This window comes from Colletotrichum karsti (assembly GCF_011947395.1).
Source record: "Colletotrichum karsti strain CkLH20 chromosome Unknown Scaffold40, whole genome shotgun sequence".
NCBI lineage: Eukaryota > Fungi > Ascomycota > Sordariomycetes > Glomerellales > Glomerellaceae > Colletotrichum > Colletotrichum karsti.
The window spans coordinates 337,527-356,635 of record NW_024065940.1 but is presented as its reverse complement, the minus strand read 5'-3'; the positions used below and the strand labels follow the sequence as shown (position 1 = coordinate 356,635).

At 55.3% G+C, this 19,109-nt stretch overlaps 6 protein-coding genes across 6 annotated transcripts; 2 read left to right on the top strand and 4 right to left on the bottom strand.

Annotated features, from left to right (window-relative positions):
• Positions 1-89: 89 nt before the first annotated feature.
• On the bottom strand, positions 90-1,903 carry CkaCkLH20_10447 (C6 zinc finger domain protein; the record flags this gene model as incomplete). The annotated part of the gene is made up of 2 exons (XM_038893161.1): positions 90-1,608; positions 1,698-1,903. The coding sequence occupies 2 exons, from the start codon at positions 1,901-1,903 to the stop codon at positions 90-92; spliced, it is 1,725 nt and encodes a 574-aa protein (XP_038741571.1).
• A 2,089-nt stretch (positions 1,904-3,992) lies between these two features.
• On the top strand, positions 3,993-6,089 carry CkaCkLH20_10446 (GMC oxidoreductase; the record flags this gene model as incomplete). Its single annotated transcript, XM_038893160.1, has 1 exon — positions 3,993-6,089. The coding sequence occupies one exon, from the start codon at positions 3,993-3,995 to the stop codon at positions 6,087-6,089; it is 2,097 nt and encodes a 698-aa protein (XP_038741570.1).
• Positions 6,090-6,498: 409 nt separating this feature from the next.
• Positions 6,499-7,630, bottom strand: CkaCkLH20_10445 (sterol-4-alpha-carboxylate 3-dehydrogenase; the record flags this gene model as incomplete). The annotated part of the gene is made up of 2 exons (XM_038893159.1): positions 6,499-7,110; positions 7,169-7,630. The coding sequence occupies 2 exons, from the start codon at positions 7,628-7,630 to the stop codon at positions 6,499-6,501; spliced, it is 1,074 nt and encodes a 357-aa protein (XP_038741569.1).
• A 1,556-nt stretch (positions 7,631-9,186) lies between these two features.
• Positions 9,187-11,530, bottom strand: CkaCkLH20_10444 (endonuclease/Exonuclease/phosphatase; the record flags this gene model as incomplete). Its single annotated transcript, XM_038893158.1, has 2 exons — positions 9,187-10,403; positions 10,450-11,530. 2 exons carry the CDS (start codon positions 11,528-11,530, stop codon positions 9,187-9,189), a joined length of 2,298 nt encoding a protein of 765 aa, XP_038741568.1.
• Positions 11,531-13,534: 2,004 nt separating this feature from the next.
• CkaCkLH20_10443 (amino acid transporter) lies at positions 13,535-15,526 on the top strand (the record flags this gene model as incomplete). Its single annotated transcript, XM_038893157.1, has 7 exons — positions 13,535-13,630; positions 13,767-13,815; positions 13,873-14,139; positions 14,196-14,351; positions 14,406-14,749; positions 14,810-14,932; positions 14,990-15,526. 7 exons carry the CDS (start codon positions 13,535-13,537, stop codon positions 15,524-15,526), a joined length of 1,572 nt encoding a protein of 523 aa, XP_038741567.1.
• Positions 15,527-15,879: 353 nt separating this feature from the next.
• Positions 15,880-16,515, bottom strand: CkaCkLH20_10442 (uncharacterized protein; the record flags this gene model as incomplete). Its single annotated transcript, XM_038893156.1, has 1 exon — positions 15,880-16,515. One exon carries the CDS (start codon positions 16,513-16,515, stop codon positions 15,880-15,882), a length of 636 nt encoding a protein of 211 aa, XP_038741566.1.
• Positions 16,516-19,109: the final 2,594 nt, after the last annotated feature.

Here is a 19,109-nt window from a genome sequence, read left to right as displayed (position 1 = left end):
ACACTGAGCAGAAAACACAAACCAGTGTTATGATATCACAAGCTCGCTTGGTCATTAATTCATTAACCTCAGACTTTCATGTCCAGTCGTTATCGCAAGACAACCGTAACCTCTCCGGCTTGATCTAGAGGTGTGTTCCGCTCCGTGGCGACCTCATACTGTCCCATATTCTCCCGGTAGTCTCTCCTCACAATCCCGTTATTCGCAAATATCAACTGCTTGTTCGCCAGGATATCTTGACACACCAAGCGCTGGTCCCCGCCAGCTTCTTCCCGCAAGTAATTCGTTGATCTAATGATCGTTTCGTACGACCTTGAATCCCAAAGTCCGTCTCGTCGGGGATAGGTCTGCATCAGGTCATGCGCCTCGTTCCTAACCTCTTCGTCGAAGCACAGTACCCCTGCGAGCATCAATGCCCATGAAGGACTACTCTCCATCGTGAAGACCTCCTTCGAGGGGCCTGGGCTTTGCTGTTGCCCATTAAGCCATATCCTGGATAGCGAGACGATCGCCTTCCAAGCTGGAGTCGCCTTCTCCATGTAGTCGATATCGCTGTAGTAGAGACTCTTGCAGCATATCTCGAGTGACAGGAACTGGAGCCTGAGGCTGACCATCTGCAAGTAGATCTTCGGGTTGGACGCTCTTTGTCGCATGGCACCTTTCATCAGGGGCTTGAACCGCTCGCGCCACCTCTCCATCATTTCAAGGTATCTTTTCGAGGCCTCGGACGTCATCCTCTTCATTCTCTCGGGGTTGTCTCGCTGGAGCCCCTCAAATGCGAAGCCCGAGTTCATCTTGGACGTGTAGATGATGTGATGCTGCGTAATTTCCCACCACTTCTGCGCTTCCACCATCTCGTCAAACGACGCCGGCAGCTCGTCGATGGCGTATCGGCTCCTCCGCCCGCGGCAGCACCACGGCACGTACGTCTGAGTCTCTTCAGGGTGATAACCGTTAAGACTCCACGCGAACATGGTGAAGCGACGGAACGCGTCGTGGACTTCTTGCACCAGCCGCGGAGGGCATTCGCCGGCCACGCCCTGCCGTGTGACTTGGTCTAAAATCTTGCATCCGTGGTCCATGTGCTGCAACGCAGCAATGTGGTTTCCTTGCAGAGACTCAAAGGTCACGAATAATAGGCATGTCAGGAGAGCACGTGGCAAGCTCTTCTTCGACTGCTCGCTGTTCCTGATGATCTGGATCGCCTTTCCGTAGTGGTTGAGGGCTTGCGCCATGAAGGGGCCCTGGCCCGATGTCCGTTGTTCGAGACTGTGAGTCCCCATCGTCGCTGCGCCGATGGCGAAAGCCGCGTGGCGGACGGCTGGTTCCTCTCGGGCGATCTGCGGCATGAGATGAGACATCAAGTCCGAGGGAAACAAGGTGAAGTCTTTGGTGAAGGACATCCAGTAGTCGAAGTGGTCTTTCTGGAGCTGGTCGGTGAAGAGATGGGATTCATAATTGGGCTTGATGAGCAGGGTGCGGTTTTCCCGGACTTGCTTCGGAACGGCAGATGCTTTGGGCTTCTGGACGTAGCCCTCGCACTCTCTCTTGGACTTGGCGCAGTTGAAGCACGACGGCTTTGCTTCATCACAGCGAATACGGCGCTTTCTGTTGACGTTGCCAATTAGCATCGTTATGGCTCCTTTGGACGATTGATCTCAACTGCGAGCACGCGAACCAAGGCTACCGCCACTCACTTGCACGTCACGCAGCCCGACCGGGATTTGGTGTTCTTGCTCCGGTTCGCCTTCGGCCGACCGTCGACCGCGAACGTCACGACGCCCGAGCTCCGGCCCGCAATCTTCGCGGCCGTTCCGGCGCCCTTCTCGGAGCCGCTGTCCGTCGATTCCGGCGATTCCGCGAGGTTTTGCGACGGCATCTCGATGAGTTCGGAATGCTTCATTCGTGGTGCGGTGAAGAAACGGTGATGCCGATACAGCAGGGCGATAGGGCTGACATTTAACAGTTGGCGGTGGTGGCCTTCGGGGCGGGATTCGAGCACATCGAAAGGGGCTTAGGTGAGAATCTAGCGTGCCAGGAGGCCACTAAGACGCGTTTACCCCGGTCGCCCGGCTCTTCTCGCATCAGCCAAGCCCGATGTTTCTCTTCCGGCTGAAGCTGCACTTGTGGTATGACGCCAGGTTCATCCTCAAAGGTCCAATCATGAAAGGGGGCTGAAGAAGTAATAGCTGCTCTTTTCCGCGCAGCTGGAATCCTTTGAAGAGATCAACTCCAGCCGTTCTTTGCCCCTTTTCAAGTGATGTTATCTCCCTAGTTCCAGGACCCCGGTAGAAATACGACTCTAGGAAACGTTCAGGGATAAGTGCATTGCCATTAGCGCAGCCAGAGGATGCAAACGGTGGTAAGCTGTTGGAACTCAGCCGTCGAGATAAACTTCGATGCAGAATATCGTAGTTGGCGCCCTAAGCGCCACGCTTTTCAGCTGTCGATTGGATCTTCAGCCACGTCTAACTTGACTTCACAGTAATTCATGATGTTGGCGAGCAACATTGCACTTGAAGGTCGAGCCACTGACCTTCATGTCAACACGGACTCTCATCACGCATGACCCCAGGGGCCCAGGGTATTTCCGAATGCAGCATGATGAGTTTCTAGCACAGCCGCCGGCTTCCACCATGATATCAAGACCAATCTTTAAAGAGAGAATGTTCAACAATTAGTATAGAGCCTACTCTCTGTGGGTTCAGAAGAACATCTTGTTGGCCTCATCTTAACAACAAATGAGAAATTGACTTTAAATCAATTGTTGGCTCGAGGCCGCTGGTATCTTCACCTTATCGGTTGTAAGACATATACATTTGTGATAGAGTCATTTTGAACTTCTGAGATCTTCCACTTGTTGACTTAGTGAGCTTTTCCTCGACCTCAATCTAAGTTTAAGCTTCTGTTGTAAACAGAGCACTGCACCACACGACTTTGCGAGTCATAGTAAGATGGTACAACACTTAGTAACTCACTTACGGTCCTCTATATTTGAATGGGGCTTTCTGAGTTAGTAGACTTCTAAAGTCATTACTTTATCTGATCGTTAGTCGCGATATTATGCATAAAATATCAATAACACCTATCTTAACCTCAACGTACTCAAGGAGTGTTCCATCGCTCGGAGTCTCTGAGCACGTTTAACTCAGCAAGTGGGTCGAAGGCCTATTCAGAGTAGGTAGGTGGACAAGTCCCACTGATCCATACAGTTAATACCGAGGCTTTATAACACATGTTTCTTACTTTTGATGATGACGGCGACTGACAAGAACAATTGACAACGGCAATTCGGCGCGTGGCACAATACAGCAAAAAAGAATGGGTTCTCCCCTTCCAGAATCGAACTAGAGACCTTTCGATGACATTGGGTAAACCATTACAGTCGAACGTGATGAACCAACTACACCAAGGGGAGTAACAGGGCTAAGGCCCCGCTTGGCTGACGACCGACGCTGGGAGTTTGGTCATGTGCTTAGACGCAAGTGGTAACCTCAAAGTCTTCACGATAGTCAAACCCCAAAACAAATGACGTGGAAACAATGAGTACTTGGAATCAGTGACCTCCGTATCCTCGCCCAGGGCCTACGCTAGAGCCTGCCTAGTGCCAGTGAACGAGTTGTCGACACTCCCGGCAGACCGCATAAGCCTCCAATAGAACTCCTGCAAGATCCTCAATAACTTGCTGAAGATGGTTAGTTTGTACAACGTCAACATATCTAATCCCGGGAAAATCGGCTCTTGATGTTACCCACCGCTGAGCCGAAGGCAAGATCGGCGTCAACTCCATCGTAGCCTTATCACCCTTGTCAACGAAAGGGCAATCAAGCAATTTGGCAAGCGGGTAGACACGTAGATCGGCCCGAAGACTGCCCACATCTCGTGAGAAAGATCTTAATAAAGGGGACATGGCCTTTTCCTGAATCCCGTTCTCAGGAACTTTACAGAACCAAGCCTCTCTGTCGTTCCTTGTCCTCGGTCATCCCGCCACGATGCGCTTCACAGCGGTCGTCCTTCTCGCGCAGCTGGCCCTGGGACTGCCCCAGCACAACCCCTTCATCCACACCAAGCGCCAGTCCGACCACGACTTCCCTGGCAACGCGACCGACGAGTATGACTTCGTCTGCATCGGCTCCGGCCCGGGCGGCGGCCACATGTGCTCCAACCTCGCCATCGCGGGCTTCAAGGTCCTGCTCATCGAAGCCGGCGGCGACGGCGGCCTCCAGCTGATTCAGTCGGTGCCGGCCATGAACCTCGCTTCGACCGAGGACTGGAGCCTGGCCTGGGAGTTCTTCGTCAACAAGTACGGCGACACGGAGCTCGACAAGCGCGATTCCAAGATGACATACAACACAACCGACGGCAAGCACTGGACCGCATACAACGCGACCGGCAACCTTGGCACCGCCGCCACCCCCGACCAGGTACCGGACGGCGCCGAACCCCTCGGCATCTTGTACCCGCGGACCGGAGCCCTCGGCGGCTGCTCGCGTCACAATGCCCTGTTCAGTCTGCAGCCCTACGACATGGACTGGGACGATATGGCCGCGCTGACGGGCGACGACTCGTATAAGTCGAGTAACATGCGGCAATACCTCAACCGGGTCACCGACGTCGACTACCAGCCGCATTCCATCAACTCGGGCACAAAGGGGTGGTATCCGATGCAGTACACCTCTCTGATCACGGCGGCCACCGACCTCAAGATCGTGTCTGTCCTCGCGGCGGCCTGCACGGCCTTCGGCAAGACTCTCATCGGCGAGGTCGTCGCCACGGCCGCCTACCTCGCCAGTGTACTCGTGTCCGACATCAACGCTCCCGGCCAACTCATGGAGCCTGAGGTGTACCAGGTTCCCCTCGCGATGCGGCCAGACTCGTGCCGCGGCGGCGTTTACGACCTCATCGTCGACACTGCTCTCGCGACCAACTCCGACGGCAGTCGAAAGTACCACCTCGACATCATGCTGGATACGCTGGCGACCAAGGTCACATTCGACACCTCCGGCTCCAAGCCCCGCGCCAACGGCGTCGACTACATGTCAGGAGCTTCCCTCTACCGCGCCGACCCTCGCTCCAAGACCGCGCAGCCCTCCAGCACCGGCCACATCAAGGCCACCAAGGAAGTCATCGTCGCCGGCGGCGCCTACAACACCCCGCAAATCCTCAAACTCTCCGGCGTCGGCCCGCGCTCCGAGCTCGAGTCCTTCGGCATCGACGTCGTCCTCGACCTGCCCGGCGTCGGCACCAACCTCCAGGACCGCTACGAGCAGACGATGGTCTCCAAGACCCCGACCTCCTTCGCCCTGACGGAGAAGTGCACCTGGCACCCGGACCCGGCGCTGGACCCGTGCATGAAGACGTTCGTGGAGGGCGCCGACGCGACCTCGCGCGGGGCCTACGCGTCCAACGGTATCGCCATCGCCATGATCCGTAACTCGACGACCAGCGAGCGCGGCGAGCCTGACGTCATCATCCTCGGCGGGCCCGCCAACTTCACGGGCTACTACCCGGGCTGGTCGCAGGGCGCCGTGGCCGACTCGAAGCACTGGGCGTGGATCATCCTCAAGGCGCACCAGCGCAACGCGGCCGGGAGCGTGACGCTGCGGTCCGCGGACCCGAGGGATACGCCGGTGATCAACTTCAGGAGGTTCGATAACGACGAGGACGCGGCTAAGGATCTTACTGCGATTCGCGAGGCGTACGAGTACGCGCGCCGCGTGATGGAGGATGTGCTGCCGATCGGAGGGGTGCTGTCCGGGACCAATGGCTCGCTTGTCTCAGGGCTCGGTGAGGTTGTGGATGGTGTCTTCGAGGAGGTCTGGCCTGGCGCTGATGTGAAGGGGGACGCTCTGGATCAGTTCATCCGCGACGAGAATTGGGGTCATCACGCTGCTTGTTCGGCGCCTATTGGTGGTGACGACGACCCGATGGCGGTGCTGGATGGTGACTTGCGGGTGAGGGGTGTTGACGGTCTGCGAGTGTCGGATCTGAGCGCCTGCAACAGGCTGCCTGGTTTCTTTCCCATTATGTGGATTCATCAGCTGGTTGAGAAGGTGGCCGATACGATCGTTGCTGAGTATGCTTCATGATGTAAGCTCAGAGTCCTAGGTGAAGTTCGTTGCAAGAGGACATGTCTGACTTGAGGGAATTTTAAGCCGCAGACGGAAAGAGAAAGTCAAAAGACGAGGAAACCTAGTTTTCTCACACCTAATTTATAATGCAATTCATCATCTCTTTGAAAGTTACTTCATCATGACAACTCACCTTTCCCTTAATACAACCGAGTCTCACGAAAGCTTTGTCAGAGTAATAAACTCTTCGCGTACTCTACAACGAGGTTACTGAGGGACAATGGAAGGTGGATGTAGATAAGAGCAGTCCGGTTGCTCATCGAGTCATACCTACATTCATCCAAACAGTCAACAAGACCATGTCTCAATCAAACAGCCAACAAGAGCGCTTTTCCTCGCAGAATTCCTTCTTCAAGTCTCTTTCAGCTCACGCAGCAGTCTTCCCAGCCTGCCTCTTCTCATTCTCCAAAAACCACACAACCGCCCTCCTAATCCCTTCCTCCGTCCCAACCTCCGGCTCCCACCCCAACCTCTCCCTCGCCTTATCAATCACATACCACCTACTCATCCCCGAAAACCTCACAATCTGCCGATTCAAAGGCGGCACCTCCCCTCGGAACCAGTACACCCACTCCAGAGCCCACGCGTACGCCAGCGCGACCCCCATCCCGACGACCCTCACCTCCTCCGGCCTCGTCGCGTCCCCGGCCGCCCGCCACACCGCCCTGCTGAAGTCCCAGAACCGCATCGGCTCGCCGTTCGTCACGAAGAAGGCCTCGCCCGCCACGCCGTCCGGGGACGACGACAGCAGCTTGGCGGCGGCGGCGAGGTGCGCGTCCGCCGCGTTGCCGGCGTAGGTCGTCGAGAAGAGGTTCGAGTTGTCGCCCAGCTGGACCTTGTTCCGCCCGAGGCGGAGGTTGCGGATCAGCGCGGGCGTGATGTCGTTGTCGCGCTCGCCGTGGACGACGGCCGGGCGGAGGGTGCATGTGCGCATGCCGTTCGGGTCGTCGTACTCGAGCGTCATCTTGTCCGAGGCGGCCTATCATCCATCTTGTCAGCTTTGCTTCTTCACGCTACTTCAAATGAAAATTTCGAACCTTGGTCTTGGGGTATATCTGCGTCGGATCCCCCTCCTCCGCAAGCGGCAAACTCTCATCGCCGCCTTTGATGTCCCTATACATATCCTTCTGCACGACGCTCGCGCTGCTCGTCGTCACGAACGCCTTGACGCCCGCCCGTTTACTCGCGTCCAGCACGTTGCGCGTCCCGTCGACGTTGATGGCCCTCACGAACTCGTCCGTCATGATCTTCCTCCCGACGGTCATCATGCCGGCGCAGTGGAAGACGACGGTCGGGCGGACCTTCTGCACGACGGCCGTCACGTCGTCGGCCGAGGAGACGTCGCCGGCGTGGTAGGAGACGCCCGGGAAGGTGTTGGTGGTGGGGTTGCGGGAGACGACGGCGATGGTTGCGGAGGGGTGTTTTTGGAGGAGCTTCTCGACGATGTGGCTCCCGAGGAAGCCGCAGCCGCCTGTTACGAGGTACGTTTCTGACGCCATGGTTTTCCTGTTTTTGCTTCTTTTTTGGCTGCTTGTTAAGTTCGGAGACGGTGCGATGGTGATGGTAGATGAGATGGGTGCGCTGTTCTTATTACCCGCGTCGACGTGGGAGGATTCCTTGGATAAGCTCCTCCAAGACACAGACGGAAAGATTCCCGGCTTTATTCACATCCTTCGATGATCGCCTAATTAGCCTAACTCTCAAGCCACTCGAAAAGACCAGGTTTACAAAAGGACGCGGTTCCCGGGAAGCCGGCGCGTCAGCGTGGATCTGATATAAGCACTTGGCCGGGTTCCCACTTACAAGCGACCAGATTGTGAGTTTGATACGGGGAAATTGTGACGATTGTTACCTGTTACTGCGGATGGGCTTCGCGAGATATCGTTTCTCAAATGCTAGGTAGGTCTTATCCAGTTCGCATCTCTGCGTTAGCTCTTAGATTGGACCGTCGACAGGTGAAAGCTGGGAAGACAAAAGGTATGAAGCTGTCAATCTAGGCGTAGGAATCCCTCCCTTGAAGTCTGGGAACGCCTCCGACGACATCTATCCCGAATCCGGGTGTCCCGGGAACCCACTCGGAATGTCAGCGCTAGCCCGCCGTTATCTCCAGACGAGACGACACGGAGGAACTTGTGTATCCTCTCACCCGAAGTAATACAGTCGTTGTGGCCAGCTTATGCAGACGTCGTAAACCCATCCAGACTGACAAATTCCTCGTGAGACGTTTCGCGAGAGACGCAGGCTGTTACCGTCGCCCGTCCCAGCAACTTGAAATAGTCAATATCAGCACATCAGGAATCGGACATGGCCACCGGCGTCGTGAACGTTCCCATTAACCGTAAGTTTGCGTTTCTTAGCGCTTGCCCTGACCCTCTCGCCCTACGGTTTTGACGTACGAGCCCTGCATAACAAGATGCCGATCGAAGCGAAGATGCAAGGTTAGTAATCGGGTATCTGAGTGAATTGAGTGAGACCGTGGAAAGCTTATCAGCTGTGCCGCCTCGGTCGGTCGGTCTGTGACATTACATCATGGCCCCGCCGGCGCCGATGTCAGCAAGGGAGCACGCGCGGGAAGAGATGCAAGGAGAAAGTAACCCGGCGCCGACATTGGAACATCTGACGGTCGCCGGGACCAAGGACATGCCTCGCCGTTGAATCCACATGTGCCGCCTGTCTGCAGTTAACCCAACATCACCACACTCGACAACATCAAGAACGAACAGATAAAGTAACGCAAGAGAACGCGGCTGGTTGGAATATGTAAACCGTTTCATCATCTACAAAAGCCCCCTCACTCCGCCGTAACCACCTCCGATCCCGTCCCCGCCTGACAATGCATTTCCGACGACGAAGAAACCAGTCCTCCCCTCCCCGTAGCGCTGATCTTTTGAGGTTTTTGTAGTGTCGTCTTTGAGTGAAGTTCCGCCTCCGGGCCCCCAAAAAGACCTTCCACCCCCGCCTAGTCCTCCGAGTCGCGAAAACGCAAGCATCGCAATCCTAAACTCCGGCAAAAGAATTTCCCTGAACGCACGCATTACCGAGGAGAAGCCGGGGATTACCGGCCGTGCCCGTGGCTTCCTGATCCAAAATCCGGTTCCGGGTGCGTCTTCTTTTCCTTGCGGGCCTTGATGACGAACTCGGCCATGATCTGGATGTGATCCGCCGGGAAGTGGTAGTTGGGGAACGCGGGCACACGCTTGAGATGTTCAGAGTCGGGCGGGCCGAGGAGATCCACCACCTCGAACGTGTTGCCAGAGTACCATAGGTAGTCGATGACGTCTGAGAAACCGGGCGTGTAGTTCGTGAAGGGAAGTTCGTCGGGTGTGTTCTTGAGATGGGCGTAGGCGTCCCGTAGACTGAAGGGGTGCTCGATACCGTCTCGCGTGAAGCTACCATATTGAAATCCTGACAACTCGTTGTGGTCCGGAGCCACTCTCCCCATAGACAAGAGCTCGTACACAGAGCTGTCTCCCGTTGAATTGAAATCACCACATACCAGCAGAGGGATGTCGGTGTTGTTACGGTACTCTTGACTTGGGCCGGGCTCCTTAGCCGGCGGGGGAGGCTCCTCTCCATCCTTGGCAGTAGCAGAGAATACAATGGGCTTTTTGTCCTTCAGGGCTGGCCAGCGAACGTACTTTTCGGCTAGCTTCGTAATGTGTTCCATTAAAATACCCGTCTGGATAAGCTTGACGTCTGCCAGAACGGATTCGAAGGCCAAATGCCCGTTGACCAGGATAATGCGGGCACCGGTGATTCGGCTTTCGAGGAATGCCACAATCGCGATGTTGTCCTTGGGCATGACACGGTTGAACACGTCGTGCTGGTTCTTCATATCCGGTCGGTTGATTGCGATGGCGGCGAATTCGATCACCTGCTTGTCCAACAGAATCCACTTGCTCGACTTGTAGAATGTTGCACATCCGTCGACTCCTTGTGCATCCTTCTCCGTCATGGTCTTGGCTCGGGTCTTGGGCCAGTGGATACCCTTGTAGTCCATCTGTGCCAGCTCGGGGCTGAACTCCTCCTTGAAGGCTTCGGTCGTTATCTCCTGCAAGCACACTAGGTCGGCGTCCTTCTCGCGCAGCTCATCCATAATGCACGCCTTTCTGTACTCCCAGTTCAGGGCGCCCGTCGGCGTGTACCCGTAAGTTTGCGGCGTGGCGTACTTGTCGCACAGAATGTTCCAAGAGAATACCCTGACTCTTTCCAAAGTAGATGATACATCTTCCTGAACCGTAATACACTTTCGAGGGGCGGGGGGAAGTGGCACTGCGAGAGTTAGCGAGTGAAGGCCATACGCCACCGGGTTCCTTACCTGGAGCTTGCTCCTTGAGGAGGTTGATCAAGCTCTTGGTGCCCTTTTCCATTATTTCCTGCTTCATGTCCTGGTCGAGAGGGTTGCCCTCGATACCGAGAACCTCCAGCAGGTGTAGGGACCCCAATTCGAAGGGAAGTGTCGAGATTTGGTTCTCGAAAAGGAGCAGCTGGTTGAGGTAGGTGCACATGCCGAGTTCGGGGGGGAGGATCTTGATTTGGTTGTACGAGACGTTGAGGTATCGCAGCTGGCGCAGCTGACCGATCGCGGGTGGCAGGTTTTGCAAGCGGTTCGAGGCGATGAAAAGGTCGTGGAGGAATTGGTAACGGAAGAGGGCGGGGGCGAGGTTTCGAAGTCCTTGGCCACTGAGGTCCATGTTATGCCAGTTTTGCCGTTCCTTCTTGTTCTCCAGGGCGTACGGCCGTCTCCTATCCTCCGTCTCGTCGTCTCCAGCTTTGCCTGAGGTGGGTGGGGGGCCGGCGATGCCCCGGTTCTCGGAGGCCTTGAGCCTGGCGTAGTAGTGGGGTTGGTTCTGCTCGGTCATTGCACGATGGGCCTGCTTGGATTCATCGTACAGTCGGAGTTGTTCCGCCCAGTGCTCGGTTATCTGCTGTGCTTGACCTCCCCTCGTAGCGCCGACCTGGCCGTTCTGCATGGCGTTGGAGCTGTACGGACTAGAATTCCCCATTACCCCCGAGGTGAATGCTGAATGGTGGCCCATGACGCCGCCGTTGCCATTGTGGGCGGCATGTTCCGCCTGGGCAGCCTGGTGGTGCTGGAGGTGAGTTTGGTGGTGCTGTTGCTGTTGCTGCTGGTAGTTGTACAGCATGGGGATGCCCCGGCCGCCGGGGGCCCCATTGATGCGGGAGTTGTGGCCCTGCTGGTGATTCTGGGAGAACATCCCTAGCAGATTGGCCCGTGAAGTCGGGTTGGAAGCGTGGTTTGGAGAAGGGTCGGTCGGGATGAAGCGGCTCAGGAGGCTCAGAAGGGCGACGTCGTTGGCGGTGGTTTCTTTCGGTATGAGAGAGTTGAGGTAGAGATCTCCGACAGAGTGGTCCAGATAGCGAGTACCATCGGCCATCTACCTGACATTCGCGTTGGGGGTGGTTGATGTCTCGGTCAAGATGCGAAGCAGCAGGCGCCAGGAGCGCAGCAGCAACTTATGTGAGATTCGAAACGAGGGACAGCCAGGGTAGCTCGCGTTTGCGCATGGGAGTCGATGACCGGGTCCAGCTGCATCGAGTGTCAAGTTCGGACAAAAGAATCCGCCGGCAGCGTGAGAGCCGTGCAATGGAAATCTCAGGCGCCCATGAACCGTGTCCAATCGAGCCTGGAAGTCGACGTCGGTGATCTCGCGGAGGTCGGTCGGTCGAGGTGGATTGGTGATGGTTTATTTTTTTTCTTCGCTCTGGTGATGTAACCGGGTTAGGAGGGGGTTCTGAGACCAGGCTGAATCGGGTATCCCCAATGGGACAGCGTACGTTGGGGGGTGGAAGACCAATACTTGGTGGTTCGTCGTTGGTCGACGCGCTGGTGATGCGGCGGGATAGTCTGGAAGACGAGGAAGAGATTTCGTCAGCTATGGCAGCTTGGAAGAAGACAGATTGGGCAAGACAAGAACAGGAGGTTTGTTTCCAGGGGCTGGGTGTTTGCCGTGAGACTTAAGCCAGATGCGACGAGACAAAGGCTCGGCTCTCGAAAGCAGCCCACCCCCCCTGGTGGCCTCCATGGATATTGGGACCTTGGAATTGCTGGGGCGGGGAAGAAGAGGGATTGGACGATGACATACCAGAACGAATGGTCGCAGTACGGTTTGTTTTTGTTGATTTTGATATCTCTGAAGCAGCCAATGAATACTGAGACTGAAGAATGCGGGCGTTGATGCAGATGATCCAAAGACTAGCTGTGGTGGGCTGGATTTGGATTGACTCGATCTTGACGATAGAGCGACCCGGCACAGGACACAACGCCTGCGCGAGGTTGCCAGCTCCCGCCGTCACGTGTCCTGGAGGCGTGCACGGGCCGTATAATTGGGCCCACAATGCTAACGTGATCAGCCTCGTGACCTGGTGCGCCACAGTCCGCTGTGGCTGGTGGTACTGGATGATGAAGTGACGGGAGATGAGCTTAGATGAGAGTGTGAAAGTGAAAATGTGGTAGGTTGGAAACTTGAAAATTACTGAGTTGAATTCTGGGCTTTCTACGTTGTGTGGGTTGTTGCGTGATTCACTGAATTACTTGTTTTCATCCGGTCCTGACGGCTTCAGATGTGGACTGTGGGCTGACGACAACGAGTGGGTGACAACATCTGGTGAAGCATCCGAAGGGGTGTCGAGTGACGAGACTTAAAAAATGTGAAGCTATTTCATTCACTTTCCTAGCCCTTCAAGGTTACTAACGATGGATATGCCACATACCTTACTTAATTACTGTCTTATATGAATGAGATTTAGTACTTATGAGACTTGACAGTCTGAGAGGCTTAGAGGTTGTTATAAAAAACTTAGTATCCAACCTTTTCAGTCTTCAAATCTTTTATAAGAGGCATGCTGTGTCTCAGTTTCATGAGTAAAAGAACAGTAGACTTGTGGTATCATCAACGAGCAGTATGAGCATTGGCGTTCCCTCACTGGATGAGCTAAAAGACCTAAAGCGCTCACTCATGAGCTAGGCATGAAATCCATTGGTGATAGAAACGCTTGTTTTGGATATCTTATCTGCCCTCATAAGTCATGGGGGACTATATCACTGGGCCTTGCTGCTCAGCTACGTTCATAGAGTTCTCGAGACTTACTGCCTCACTTGAAAGGACTCGCGAGATGTTCATCTTGCTCATCGAGTTAGGATGATTATCACTTTTACCAAGTGGAGTTCCGGACTTGTCCAACTTGACCGCCTTGACAGCTCCGAAAAATCGGTTTTTATTCTCCGAGTAGCGATATCGCAGGAATTGATGGGTCTCGTTAAATACTATTAAGCAAAATTTTCAAATCTCAGTGCTCTCGTCGGTCTGAATTTCTTCATGATGTGAATCAGCGCCATATGCCGAAAGCTCAAAATGTCAGACAACCAGGTCCCCGAAGAAATGGGTAGAACAGCTACAGCCCAAACAGCGGGAAAGAATCCGGGCCAGTTTCCGCTGGCATCGGAAATGGACGCCTCCAAGGACTCCCAAATTCTGGTAAGTGTTCCTGATGTCCTTGAAATTGGGTAGCTACTCATCATGTTCGACAGGAAAATTTGGGGTACAAGCCCGTGAGAATCAGGACCGAGCTCCCCTGCGTCCCAGGTCTTGTGAGAGCTGACCTTGGCAACAGGTACTACACAGGACCTTCAATGTTTTCCATAACTTCGCGACAACCTTTGGTAGATCTACCTAAACAGAAACGACAACTGCGGAAACTTGCGACTGACTTCTCAAAGCCGCGCTCTACTTCATCGGCTCCGTCCGAGTCACCTTCTCCATCGGCATCGCGTCAGGAGGAAACCTCGCCTACTGGACAAGGTACCTAGTAACCTGCATCTTCACCTTCATAACCGCGGCGGTCATCGCCGAAATCTGCTCATCCCTCCCTCTCGCTGGGTCCATCTATCTGTGGGCAGCCGAAGCCGGCGGTCCACGGTATGGAAGGCTCTTCGGTTTCATCGTTGCGTGGTGGAGTACCACAGCCTGGACGACGTTCTGCGCGAGTGAGTATCCTAGCATGAAGATTAGGTGAATGATTTATGACTGGCATTCATCGCAGGCAACACGCAGTCGACCGTCAACTACATCCTCTCCGAAATCGTCGTCTTCAACATCGACTTCCCCTCCGACACATCCAGCCTCAAGTTCCGCGCCGTCCAATGGGCAGCGACCGAAGTCATGCTCGCCGCCGCGGTCCTCTTCAACTTCCTACCCCGTAAGTCACCTTCAACCCTCTTTGAGGCTGTCCCATATCTAACGGCCATCACAGCCCGATACTTCAAGTGGATTTTCTACCTGTCCACCACCCTGGTTCTCCTCGACTTCGTCCTGAACATGGTCTGGCTCCCGATAGCCACCAAACAAACATACGGGTTCCGGTCCCCGCGCGAGGCCTTCCTGACCACGTATAACGGCACCGGCGCGCCGCCTGTCTGGAACTGGTGTCTGTCGTACCTCGCCACCGCGGGGAGTATCATCGGCTTCGACGCCTCCGGGCACGTCGCGGAGGAAACGAAGAATGCTAGCGTGGCGGCGGCGAGGGGCATCTTCTGGAGTACGGTTGCTAGCGGCGTCGGTGGGATGACTGTCATCATCTTGTTTCTGTTCTGCGTGGTATGCACTCACAATCTCCGATGGTACGTGTTCGTCGACAGATGTACTGATATCCAAAAGCCCGGCCCGGAAACACTCTTCTCCTTCGGCGGGACGCAAACCTTCGTGCCGCTATACGCAGCGATTCTCGGTCAAAGGGCGCACATAGTAATGAACATCATCTGTGTAGTAGCTCTCTGGTTTGTACGAAGCCCCAATTACACCACCCTTCATCACACACAAGCTCACACGCCAGCGCAGAACACAGCAATCGCGATCCTCGCCGCCTCACGCCTCATCTTCGCCGTAGCCCGCGACGGCGTCCTCCCCTACTCCGCCTGGGTCTCCACCGTCGTCAACGGCCAACCGCGCAACGCCGTCATCGTGGTCTGGATCGTCGCCTCCGTGGTCACATGCAGCATCCTCCCCTCCGCGGTGGCCTTCACCTCGCTCGTCTCCGCGGCCAGCGTGCCCTCGGCCGCCGCGTACGGGCTGATCTGCCTGGGCCGTCTGTTCCTCACGCCCAAGGACTTCCCCGAGCCCGCCTGGAGTCTGGGACGCTGGAGCAGGCCGTCCCAGGTGGTCTCGGTGTTCTGGAACGCGTGGGTCGTCGCGGTGCTGTATTCACCCTATGAGTTCCCGGTGGGGCTGCAGACGTTCAATTATGCGCCGGTCATTATGGTTGTGGTTACGGTGTTTGCGGTTGTTTCGTGGTGGGTGTTTCCGGTTGATAGTTGGTTGCCTTCGAGAAGGACTGGGCAGATGTCGAGTACCACGGAAGGCCTGCTTGATGAGTAGATCACACGCACTGTAGATGTATAGCATATACGGGATACCTAAGACGTAGTATGAGTGTAGATATTGCGTTAACGTCCGAAATCAACATGAACGCAGACCGGCTTCTTTTAGCAGTAGTCAGGCAGGCTGTGGTTGGGGCAGCGCTGTTGCGATAACTTCATCGAGGAGACTCATTACAAATTCTTCGGCGGGAATGAGTATTGAGTGTAAGCACAATATGAGATGAACACGAGTTAGTTCCAGTGAGTTATTCGATTGCAGGGTTGGCGGGTTGATGTTGAGATTTGTCTTGATTGTTCTTCAGAATTGAGACTTGAAATGACGGCGTATAAGTTTCTAATTTCTAATTTATCTCACGAAAGGCCTTTCCGCTTCACCTTGAACGCCTCCAACACAATCATCCTCATAGCCTCACTAACAAACTCCAACTTCCTCCCATCACAGAACTCCCTCCCCTCCACCTCCTCCTCACAGACCCAAGCCCAATCCACATGCTCATCATCCCTCAACACAACCTCCGCCGCCGCGTCCTCGACATCAACGACGAAAGTCCCAATACCCCACGTCAAGTCCCCCAGACGCAGCAAGCACAGATCGTACTCCTGATCCATCCTCGCATCAGTGACCTCGCCCAGGGAAACGAGATTAGCCACCCCGTCCGGGAGACCCAGCCCCACCGCCCCGGACACTCCCCGCGCCCGCAGCTGCGTCTCCTCCCACAGCTCGCGGACCGCGACGCCGGCTATGCTCCGGTCGACGACCGGGTCCGCGGTGCCGCCGGGTGTTTCCCATTTCAGGGGGAAGGAGTCCGAGGGGGCTCGTTTGAGGAGGAGGATTTGGTGGTGGTTGTCTGGGGTGGAGCGGAAGACGACGGCGCCGCTGATGATGTTGTGGATGTCTGGTCTCTTTGCGAGGAATTCTGCGGGGGATATGAGGAAGTTTGAGATGTGAGGTGATGTTGTGAATGAAGTTGGTGGGCTTTGTGGCATGGTGTTTGCCGGTGGATTTGATGATGGTGTATGAGGATGTTGCATGTTGATGACTCCGCCGTTTGGGGTTCGAAGCAGATCGGGACGATGCCAAGGTGTTGCGATCAAGTCACGATAAATTCTAATCTGTGAGGAGATATCTTCAATCTTCGGAATATGGTCTCCGTAAGGTGACTCAATATCATTACTTGGGATACCTGCGGTGCGTGGTTTTTGGTGCGGTTAAAGGTAAGACCGAGGTCCGCCGTGGCCGCCGGACTACTCCGTGAGATACGATGACACCATTCATCTTTCGCGGTGAATATTCAAGAAACATATTGAGAGCACTTTAGCTCACAAGAATATTCACACGGAAATTCATGAAAATAGGCATGAGCTTCACCAATGCCTCGCCAACAGACCGCTCATCCTGAAGGAATACCCGGATAAACACGACGCAAATCCTGAAAAGACACAGCCCGTCAAACAGACAGAATCTTGAACCAACAGCATATTATACCCCAATATGATCTGACAATCATCCCGCGCCGCCCTTATTAGCCGACCCAAGTTTTCACCAGCAAGCTCACACCCTCAGCGGACAACCCGCGCGGCACAGCAGAAGGGTCAGCGTCGCAACCAACACTGGCATCCAATATCGACCAAAGAAAACTCCCTCCTTCTTCCCGCCCTCTGGGTTCCCCGGGCCGTCAAGTGTCATGCGCGTGGCGTGAAATCCGGGGCGCGGCCAATGAGCGGGAGAGAGGCGGCCGGGATGGCGGGGCATCTCGACCGGAGTCGCGCCGGGGAGCCGGGTTTGTCTGCGGCTGATCCGTTGGGAGAGGACTTTGTCTTACGATCTGGCTTGGACTCGATGTGAATGAAATGAGTTGGATCCTGGGGTTTGTCTCCAGCATTGGTGACTTTTGTGACAAAGATGCGGCCCAACACACACACCAGATCCAACACACAGCATTCCTCACCGAATCCGGGATCCCGGCTGCTTTCCCCCTCACACCGGCCGCTGGAAAAGACGGCCAGACCGTTACCGGGTTTCGCGCTGGCCTCAACCACTCACACGGCGACAAACCGCCCGGACATGAGATGCGGGGAGACCTCCATCCGATCCTCTGAATCCGTCCCATCTCATCCCATCCCGCTGCCCTCCTTCACCTCGTCTGGCCCCCGATTCTATTCGACCAGTCACAACCGCACAGATGCGTCGTTGGACCACATGGCCAGCAAGAGACGAACCTCAACCCGTTCATGCGCCGTAAAGCATGCTTGCCCTTCTCCGGGCATCGTCTCCGGGGCTGAGAGCTCCCCCGCCCACTACTCCTCACATCTTCTTCCTCTTCCCCGAGCGGCACGCAATATCATGCGCCATCGAATTACGACTGCCAACGGCGGCGGGGAACGGGACGAGAAAGCGTGCTGGAGGGCCCAGGCCAAAAAAGTAAGAAGGATATGGCGCAAAAGCAACGCCTCGCAGTACCGAACGGCCAAGGCCCGAATCGGGTCTTATGGGACTCTGTAGTGCATGAGTACGCGCGCCGGAAACCCTGCATGCATCGTTGTATGCGCCGGCCAACCCACGAGACCACGTCGGCACTGGAGCTGAGCCTGCAATAGCAAGACGCGGCAGGCCATCCAACTCAAGCCGGGACGAGGGCTTCCTTTTCTCGGGACGCCTGGTGGGTTGCCTCGTGGTGGAATCGTGGTATTATCCTATCGCAAGAGAGTCGGTGAGACGTGATGAGTGAGTGAGTGGTTGGTATACAGAGATAGCCAGCCGCCGACCTCCGATCAGATTAGAAACTCGGATCGCCTTTCGGTATCATTTTGGATATACCTAATTCCACCATCTTCAAGTCTCTCCCTTGCATAAACGACTCTGCAGGCCTTGGACCGATCACCGACAGCGTCTGTTCTCACTAACGGCAGAGAGAACAGAGCTCGCCTTTGGGCCGAGGAGTTATTTCCGGACCTCGTCGCCCGTCGTCACATTCGGTTCGGACTCAAGCATAAGCAATAAGCATACTCATAAGGTATACGCCATAAGCTCGTTTATCGAGATAGAAAATAATGAAATAAAGAGTGAAAAAAAGAAGCGTCTCGTCTGACGAAACAAAAAAAGAAGGAGCGACCGACAGACATAGCCACCTGCCGCGAAAAAAAGAAAAAGCCACCCGCCGGGCAGCAGCCACCACCAAAACGCCAAAGAGCACACTTTTCTTTCCTGACACCGAAACATTGACATCAACTTTGACATTGACATCTCCGCCACTGCCACCACCACATCGGACGGAAACAGAGTCAAGCTTGACAGACGCTATAGCAGTCCACGACTCGTGCTCCGTATCTCGATCTTCGGCCGATATCTCCATCATCGGCCCTCGCCGCAGCAGACCGCATCGACGGAGTCGAATCCCGAGCACCGCGGCCGGGGGGCGGCGTCATGTCTCGGAAGCCGAGATCGCTGAAGAAAAACGACGCAGAAGACGCACCACGCCGGGGTCTTGGGGCCATCGGGTGGCTCAAACTTGAAGAATCGGCGCCGCATCACTCTTAATTTCGCTCGGCTTCTCTCGTCGCAAACAATCGCCATTTTGGCA